Below are 10,000 nucleotides of genomic sequence, written 5' to 3'. Positions count from 1 at the left end.
GAGCACAAGCAGCAGCTTTCCAGGTGGACCCAAACACACTTCAAGCGAGCCAGTTTCCTGGAGCCTTTAATGTGCCTGCTGGACGCAGTGATAACAATGTGCCTCAATCACAAGGTGCAACTTTCCAGGTGGACCCAAACACACTTGAAGCGTCTCGCGTAGTTGTACAAGCAAATAACCCACAACTAGCTTTTCCTGCTTCCCCTCAGCCCCAGTCTTTCCCAAATCCACAAGGAAATGCATTCAGTAGCCAGGCGGTTCCCAACCCAACTGCCTTTCCGCAGCCGACTTTAAATTCCGTACCCAGCCCACAGCCAATTCAGCCGCAAGCGACTTCCTCAAATCAGTTCGCTAATCAACCCACCTCAAAACCTGCAAATCAGCTAGATACCCAATTCGGTGGCCTTCCTGGCAGAAACAACCTTCCAGGAAATGTTCCAGTGCCAGGAGCCGTGGAAATGGCAAGACGGCTCATTGGAAACCCTCCCGGAGGAGCCCTCTTGGTTGGCAGCAACCCGCCTCTATTCCCCCTCGAAAAAAGACTGGTCTCCAATTACACCAAACTGCGACCCGTTGTAACAGATAAATTCAGATGCAACAAGGGCATTGTAAGTATATTACAAACAATGTTGCCTGTTGCTTCATCCAAATCTTTCGGAACTGACATCATACAGTCTTGATTTACCATTATCCAAAGTGATTAATATAACTAACTCTAATACTTCATATGGTGTTGTTATGACTAACTATAGAACTTGACTCAGTCTTAAAATGACTAATTGTAATGCTTAATCCAGTCCTGATATGACTAATTGTAATGCTATGCCCTATATTATTAGCATCGTCTTCATCTGTCTGCTAATTTGCATGGGGCTATAAAACCAGGCTGTTCAACATTTTATTCAGTCTACTAAAGACCAAACAATACTTTTTCATAGGTAGTCTGACCACGAGTGGATAGTTTTACTGTGAGAAGTAGCCACAGAAACAAACCTTCTAAAAATTATGAAGGAGTTTATGCACCATGTAGACAGAGTTGCCAATGCTGCCATATTCAAAATCATTACAGAATTTTTAAAACTCTCTCTCTCTCTCTCTTTGAGCCTTTTGGTTAGCTAACATCGTTGTTTTTTTACAGTATTATTAGCTAATCTTTCTTCGTATTAACAATTTCTCTTTCTATCATTCCTCGTTTATGACTACTATCCTTCCGTGTGTGTCTTCCACTCTTTCGTTGTTTGTTGACACTTCATATTCATGTGCAGAAAGCAGCACATACGAGATTCCAATTTTATGTTAACCTGGAGTTTTTTTAAAGAAACTGAGAAGGCTTCTGCAAGAATGGCACGGTAATATCTCCGCTTGTTAAGTGGTGGCTGGGTGAGCCGAGTATAGCTTAAGAATAAGTTATTCTAGTTATGATATTTATATCAAAATACAATATGGTTATACGGGGACTTTCAATTTTCTTTATTACATACATGGTCTCACCTAATCCTTTTCCAAATCAGTTTTCTCAGATGAATATTGCTTTGATTTTCAGGTGCCTAACTACGTCGGTTACGGATATTATGCCGATGTTGATAACGAGTGCCAAATCTTCCACATCTGTTTGCCGTGGAAGGACTTGTACCCCAAGCAGTTTGCTGAGGACGTGACTTATCAATTCAGTTTCATTTGCCCAAATCAAACAGTTTTCTCACAGGTGAGTGCGTGATGTTTAACTCTGATTTATTTCTTGAGTCAATGTGATATCTATTACCAAATTGCTTAGGTTAATATTATTATCATGCAATATTATTATCATGCAATATTATTATTATGCAATAATACTATTAATCCTTTTTTATATCTAGTAACATTTACTCACGATGTTTCGTATGCACACGTTATTAATTTTACCTTTTACAATTCTCTATCTTAAACCATCAACTGTACACACAAACACACACACACGATATATATATAATATATATATATATATATATATATATATATATATATATATATATATATATAATTATATAATAAAAAAGTATTTATTTAAACACCAAAAGGTTCAAGTGGTCGGGAATAAAGAATAAAAAACATGTGTCATGGTGAAGACAAAAAGATTACTTGAAATGTCACCTAGGTATGTATGTCCCACTATGTAGTAAAACATGTATGTAAACACTGTATGTATGTATCGTATATATATATATATATATATATATATATATATATATATATATATATATATATATATATAAAACTAGTGGATTGAAAACAAGTATAAGACAGTAAATGGAGAACGAATCTTCAGCCAATGCTGGCTAATCGCATGCAGCACTGGTTAGCACTTACAGTAAGTCGCTAACTTGTATTTAACCTGTTCGTAATACGTGTGAAATAACTTATCGAAGTGTTTTTATGACCTATTTTACTGCAGTATGAATGCACCCTCAGGTTGTCAAGATAATTTGAAGGTTATAAAAGAGAATGAGTAGGGAAACAGGAGTATTACACATAAAAATGAGCACTGTCAGATGTATACGGAGTATAGGACAGACGTCTGTTGTTAATGCATGAAAGGATATATTGGAAAGTAATAATACTTTCCTGTACAGCTGCCACGACGAATTTTTTATTTCCCATAAATTTGCAACTTTTCTTCATTAAAACAATGTAATCATTTTGTTTTGGCGGGCAGGATGTGATGACTTGCACGTGGGAGAGCGAGGCCCTGCCATGCGAGGCTTCGCCAGAGCTATACTGGCTCAATCAAAACTTCTTCAGGAGGATACCTACCGAATTTGGCAAGAAATATGCTGCTGTCAACGATAAACTCGTTCCTCCTCTTGTGTACGACTACGACGACTTCAACCCACCAAAACCAAAGCCATCCAAGCCCTAACAACGCCTGACAGCTACTAGGAACCTGTGATCCAGAAAATGGCTCTCACCTTTCTCGTCTCTTCTTCACTGGCTGGCGCAACGGCCTGGTTGAAGGTCATCTGGGATAATTCTTCAATGGGTGTTCTTTCTGCACATCCTGACCTTGTTTCTTCTCCCTCTGACTCAGCAAAAAGGCGTCTGGTTGCATCATTGCTGTAATATACATTCATCATGCATGTCTCTTGCTTTGGCAAATACCAGCGTCGATAACGATAGTAGTTTTGCGACTAGTCTACAAGATTAAATTAATTAAATCACTTCACACATATTTACCATGACTTACTTTGACTGGGACATGACTAGCATTTGCATTTATAATTACAACGAACTATAATACTTTACAAGTAATAAACAAGCTACAGTAGAATGCAGCAAGACCAGTTATAAGCTTGAGTGGGTAAAATCAAGCACCAGATAGTCATCTTAATGAAAATGGGCATCAAAGCAATGCTATGCAAATCATGGAGATCCCAGACAACCTTTTATTTTACATCGCATTCTCACTCTGGAAGACAGTTCATTTTTTTTCTGCATGTTCAGAGCTGTCATTCGGTGAAGCTTTCCAAAAGGTGCTATGAACTTATGGGCATTAGGTAATCCAGGGTACTGTTTTATTAATGGGCATTCTTCTTTTCTTCATTCCTGTTAATTCTGTGGGAAGTACCACCAGTTATCAAAAATAGTGTGTACACTTTAAAATGCTGTAAATTATTATGTAAATTTGTTTCACTTTAGTGGTAACTGTCAGTGCCAGTTTTGACTATATCACTGCTAGCACACTATCCTTCTATCCGATTTAGCTGTACATACTGACGGTCTGAGTTGATGACGCTAAATACTTCTATGTACATTATTGTAAATGCTATTAACTCAAAATGTAGAACCTTCCTACAAGCTCTAATTGGGTTCTGTAGCCTTGATGTAGAGACCATAGCGGCACACTTTAGTGAAATCAAATACTTTATATTAAGAGAACAAATCTGTGAATCAAGTGGCATTCCATTAATAAATCAACTACATAAGCTTGGAGTTTGATTCCTCCTCTTTTTTTTTTTTTTTTTCCACAAAATTTAATCTGGTAAACATTACATCTTACGTCCATCTTACTACAAATGTAAAATTTCTCTTGATTATAACCAAGTAGAAACTTTAATGATAAGTGTAATATGCATTCATTACAGGTGTTACTTCACTATCATCATTTTATGCAAGGAAGCTAGAAAGTTCTGTTGCCACATATGCTGAATTATCTTCTTAAGAAGTGCAATAGTTTCCATAAAAGACGACTCTAACAGGACCTGGAAAGCAGGAAAACAGGTTCCGCAATCTGCAGGAAACATGGTTAATAGAACTTAAGAAACACGTTTCACGTTCTACAGGCAAGGGAGTTGACTGAACTTGAATAAAAAGGTGCAAATTCTGCAGGCAGCAAGAAGGCAACATGACTTTAGAACAAGTTCCAGTTTTTGCAGGCAACAGCAAGGAGCTACCAGGGATCATAAAAATGGAACGAGGAAGTCCACAAAGGATTTATACATTCTGCATTAAAAGGAATGAATGACAAATTTATTAGTGGAATGAATATCACAGATATTTACTAACGGGCTTGCACTTTTCACACGGTAGTACTGTAGTGGGAGACTGCTGGATGCCCACTTATGTTCTACGCATGCAAGGCCTTGGGGCACCAACCAGCTGCCCCTAGGAACGTCGTGACTGGCTTATTTGGCATTATAAACCTGTCGTCACAATTGCAATGGACATCAACGCCGTCTTACAAAAAGTATTTACAGTTACAAAAGCTGTATTAATACAGTAGGACGGAAAACGCACCAATAAATTGATCAAAGCAAAAACAAACTAAACACGTGAAACAGAGAGGATTACAGAAAAGTAAATTACTAACCGTGAAATCTGAAATAAATACAGCATTCGGACTAAAGAAGCGGATCCAAAAGATTTGTAACAAAGCTGAAATACCCAAATTTACAAAACTACTAACATAATAAAGAATTCATTTAAGATATTTTCAGGTCACTGGACATAGAGGAAAGAATCGTCTTGCTGGCGACTAGCGGTTCCAAACTTCTAGTCTACTAATCATAAATGATGTTTGCAGAACATCTTTAATAACTTTCCTTCACTTACTTTCATTATTTACGTTTGGAGGCCCTCCTACTGACTTCCATTTGGTTCATTATTATTATTATTATTATTATTATTATTAAAAACAGTTTAACCAAACTACTGAGCTCACTATCAGCTCTCATAGGGCTGGCCGGAAGGATTTGGATGAAATGACAGGTCTAGGCTAGAAGCCTACCACTGGGCCAAAGTTAAGTATACCTTAGTTTTACCAGACCAATGAGCTGATTAACAGCTCTCCTAGGGCTGGCCCGAAGGATTAGACTTATTTTACGTGGCTAAGAACCAATTGGTTACTTAGCAAGGGACCTGGGCCCGAACCACATTATAGGAGAAATGAATTTCTATCACCAGAAATAAATTCCTCTAACTCTTCATCAGCCGGCCGGGGAATTGAACTCCGATCGAGTGACAGTCCACAGCTCTACCGACTCACCCAACAAAGAAGGTAATTCAGTATGGTGATGAATGAATGAAAATGAAATTAAAAGCTGCACAAAGGCATACGCTCTCATACTGGAACACACTCACACAACAAATACAGTACACTTATACTCATGCTTCCATATATACTCACTAAAAAGGTATATTAAAATTCAAAATAAATAAAGTAAAATTTTAAAATTTACTTGTTTTAAAATTCATTAGACGCCTAATGATTTTCGTATTTCTATTATTTACTTTTTATTTTTATCAATTAAATCACAGCTCCTCATGTACCCTTTGAAGTTTGCCTATTAAACATCATCGCTGCCCTGAATAACTTGCAGCATCATAACTTTGGAAGAGAAGACTTGAGAATGAAAAACTAATTTCAAAAATAGAATGAGCAATAAAATACAAGGAGGAACAATAGAGGGTTAGAGGTATGTCACTGATAAATGGAAGGAAAAAGTGTAAGGAATATAGCTCTAGCACTGCAGTGGGTTATGAAGCAGTATATTAGTTAGCGAATATAAATATAGCCATATACACCCACTGCTTTCCTACTTGCTCCACCCACAGCCCGAGTTGAGTCTCCGGCCGGCTGAATTAGAGGAATTTATTTCTGGTGATAGAAATTCATTTCTCGCTATAATGTGGTTCGGATTCTACAATAAGCTGTAGGTCCCGTTACTAGGTAACCAATTGGTTCTTAGCCACGTAAAATAAGCCTATCCTTCGGGCCAGCCCTAGGAGAGCTGTTAATCAGCTCAGCGGTCTGGTTAAACTAAGATAAACTGCTCTACCCACAGAGAGGAGTAGGGACACCTTTTGAAACCAGCATTGGCAACTATGTACCTCAATGATCCATATGGTGCAATCAAATAATCATAAGCTGTAATGGTGGAGGAGGTGGTGCAGACAAACACACTGATTGATGTACGAAATCTGTCCTAAAAAGTACGACCAGTATGAGGTGCTGTCAGACAAAATACAAGCAGTAAGAGATACTGCCAGGCAAAATACAAATGGTATGGTATGCTGCAGCACAAAATATGACTGGTAGGACGTATTACCAGAAAACACAGGGCTAATGTGAAATATCAATGGACAAAATACAACTAGTCTGAAATGGAGCCATACAAAATATGTATATGAATGTTGTTAACTTATGAAACCGGTATGAACTACCGGTATATAAAATATGACCCGTAGCAAATAAGGTTGGGAAAAATATAAGCAGCATGAAATGCTCTTGGACAAAGTATGACTGGTGTGAAATAATGTCATGCAAAATACAACCGCTATGAGATTCTGCAGTGCAAGGTGAAGACCAGGAAGAAATTCTGCAGTACAAAGACCGATCAGTATGAAATGCTCCTTGACAAAGTATAAGCAATATGATATAATGCTGGACAAAATGAGAAAACAAGTAGGTGGGAGGTCATCCGGTAGTGGTCTCGCATGCGATGGTCGTCTCTCCTTTGTTGATAGATAGGCCACTCGACGCAAGGGCAGGGTTATCCCGCCGCAGTCGCTGTAGGTCCATGTCAACTTTTTGCCCCTCTACTATTTCGGGATAGGCTATCCCATCCAGACGGTGTTGGCACAGTTTCTCGATAGTGCGTCAGCCACGGTGTTTGAAGACCCCTTCAGGTACTTGATGGTGCAGCAGTGTTCAGCTATTGCGGACAGGTGATGCTGCTGTCGTGCTGACCATGTGTCTGTTGTTTTTGTGAAGGAGTGCACTGTCCTTCGAGCATTGGTGAAAGTGGCAGATGGCTTTGTGGACTGCCAGCAACTCTCTATCAAATGTGGAGTACTTTCATTCCACTGCTGTTAACTTTCGCTGAAAAACACCAATGGTTGACAATCATCATCTGTGTCCTGCTCCAGTACACGCCATCACCATGTTACTGACATCAGTTGTCAAAGTGAGGGACCCATGGGGCGGAGGAAAGATTAATATGGCTGCAAAGGCTATTGCCTGCTTTGCTAATAAAAATACATAAATTTTGGGGGTTTTTCTTTTAAACAATTACAGTATATATTGGACTCATGATTTTAGCAATATCGGGTATAAATCGATGATAGTAGTTAATTAATCCTGAAAATTCTTGTACAGTACTGTTTTGATTGTGGTTGGTGTTGGGAGGTCAGTGATTGCTTTTACTCTTGCTGGGAGGGGTTTGATGCCGTCTGGGCTTATTTGATATCCCAAGAATTCCACCGTCGTTTCTGCCCACTCACATTAAATTGTCTTCCCTTACTACAAGTCTGTTTTCGTTGAGTATCTGTAGCATCCTTTTTACGTCTTTTGGGTGTTGCTTGAGGTTGGGGCTAAATAAGAGGATGCCGTCGACGTACACAACACAGAAGGGAAAATCTCCCAGGAGCTCATCCATTAGTCTCTGAAAGGTTGCCCCCGCATTCCAAAGGCCAAAGCAGTTGTAAATGAATGTGTAGGTGCCGAAGGGGGGTGATAATCACCGTCTTCTTTATGTCTTCCTTTGCTACTTGAACATGGAAGTAATCCTTCAGCAGATCTATTTTGGTGAAGTCTTTGGCGCCATTCATTTGATTGGTGATGTCTGCTATGTTAGGCAACAGGTATCTGTTGGGCTTCGTTTTAATGTTTAGTTGCCGATAGTCTCCACACGGTCACCATGTTCCATCAGGTTTTGGTACCACGTGGAGGGAGGATGCCCATGGGCTGGGAGCTTTCTGACATATTCCTGCCTTCTCCATTTCCCTGAATACTTGTTTGGTGTATGGACTGGGGGACCTTCTGTTTCTATGTAGTGTTGGATGTTGTGCTTTGCTGGTTTGGTTAAGTCGTGCTGCAGGTTGTCTTTGAAGACATCTGGGAACTCCTGTAGGAGGCGGCACATTTCTGATGGTGGGGTGGCTGATGCAATGGGTACCGTTTGTCGTATCTGCTGTTGTGGTGACGATATGGTGGTGGGTTGCTTTATTAGTTGTTGTGGTGATGGTGCAGGGGCAGTTTTTGGGATCAGCTGTTTTGATGCTATGTCCAGCAGCAGGTTGTGTTCTTTGAGGAAGTCTGCTCCTAAAAGTGTTATTACGTCTGCCATGATGAATGTCCAGCTGTAGCCTTTCCCGTTGAATGATAGTTTCATGGTCTGCCTCCCATACATCTTGAGTGATGCTCTGCTAGCGGTGGATATGTGATGTTGGTGGGTGGAGTGGGGTTGAGTAGTTCGTGTGGGCTGGCCGGCATGAATGATTTGCATGCTCTGCTGTCAACAAGGAATTCTGTGTTCAACCTCTCGTCCCTTACGAAGAAGCATGTTGAGCCTTTGCATTCATACCTGGAAGAAAGACAGCAGAAAACAGGCGCAGCTTCTCTTACAAGAGGCAACTGGTCTACTTACCGCTGACGTTTAATTGTTTAACCCTCTCACATATGTTATTTGAGAACAGGCAGCCTTTGTCACATTTGAGAGCCTTTCTTTCAAACTTCCAGTGAAAGAAGCACATTCCCTCTGGTGATCGTTTTACTCTGTTGTTGAATTATTTGGGAAAGCTCCACTTTTGGATGGGGATGGCCGGTTCCTCTGGGTCGCTGTCGGATTACGTGTCAGTTGACTGCTGGGACTGTCGTGCTGTTGCTGCTATGGGTGGCTGGGTGGGCTCTGCTGTTTTGTGGGCCATGTGCACTGCGTTGGCCAAACTTAGGAATTCTTCGATGGGCATGCCGCCACTGTTTGGTGGGGCAATATTGTGAGGAGGATGTCTCTCACAAGGTCCAGGGTTGACTTGGGCTGGCCGTTTGCTGTGGGTAGTGTTACCAGCCACCACAATTGGTTGTAGATGTATGATGGCCACTTGTCTCCTATGGCTGCCCCAACATTGTCCAGGAACTTCTTGGCTCTTAGGATGGGTGGCATGCTGAAGGATGACTTCAGCTGGTACTTCAGTGATTTGTAGGTGGCAGGGGTTTTAAGTTCTGCAAGCCATTTTGTGACTTACTTGAAAATGTCGTCTGGCAGGACTTCAAGGACAGCATCTGCTTTGCATGCTGAGGAGGTGATTTTCTTTGACCGGAAAGCTGTCTCTGCTCTGAAGAACCAAGCTTCTGGTGACAGGGTGCAGATGTAGAGAGGCGGCGGCAACGCTGTCGCTGGAGAGGCTTGCATCATTGGGGCTGGCTGAGCTGGTCATCTCCATGGTCACCAATGTAGCAAAGACGTGAGTAAGAGGCAGCTCCTACAAACTTACTATTTTATTCAAAACAACAAACAGAAATGTCAAGGGCTCTTGCGAGCAGAAACGTAGTGCCTGATATGAGGTGAACAAAATAGAGATTAATATACAGTCAACTCTGTTTGAGAATGGAGAATGGTACATAATTCTAGATACAAGTTGTAAACAGAGTTCTGATGAACAATTATATCTGGAAAGCTGACATTATATTGTGTCTACTAAGAATGATACATTTGACGTGACATTATTATGCATGACAGTGTACTGA

General features: G+C 40.4%; 1 protein-coding gene and 1 long non-coding RNA gene across 3 annotated transcripts in view; one reads left to right on the top strand and one right to left on the bottom strand.

Moving 5' to 3' along the window:
- LOC136838649 (uncharacterized) overlaps positions 1 to 3,750 on the top strand; it is an 11,504-nt gene extending 7,754 nt beyond the window's left edge. The window contains exons 3-5 of the mRNA XM_067103961.1: positions 1 to 608; positions 1,544 to 1,705; positions 2,693 to 3,750. The exon at positions 1 to 608 is cut by the window's left edge and continues 138 nt beyond it. Of these exons, the coding sequence (XP_066960062.1) occupies positions 1 to 608; positions 1,544 to 1,705; positions 2,693 to 2,896 (974 nt within the window). The 3' untranslated portion in view covers positions 2,897 to 3,750. The remainder of the gene's footprint in view (positions 609 to 1,543; positions 1,706 to 2,692) is intronic.
- Positions 1 to 10,000, bottom strand: part of LOC136838651 (uncharacterized) — a 129,097-nt gene that overhangs the window by 114,987 nt on the left and 4,110 nt on the right. The gene's annotated exons all lie outside the window — the stretch shown is intronic.

This window comes from Macrobrachium rosenbergii, chromosome 5, assembly GCF_040412425.1.
Source record: "Macrobrachium rosenbergii isolate ZJJX-2024 chromosome 5, ASM4041242v1, whole genome shotgun sequence".
NCBI classification, from domain to species: domain Eukaryota; kingdom Metazoa; phylum Arthropoda; class Malacostraca; order Decapoda; family Palaemonidae; genus Macrobrachium; species Macrobrachium rosenbergii.
The sequence above is the reverse complement of the archived record's forward strand: the minus strand, read 5'-3'. Positions and strand labels throughout refer to the sequence as shown.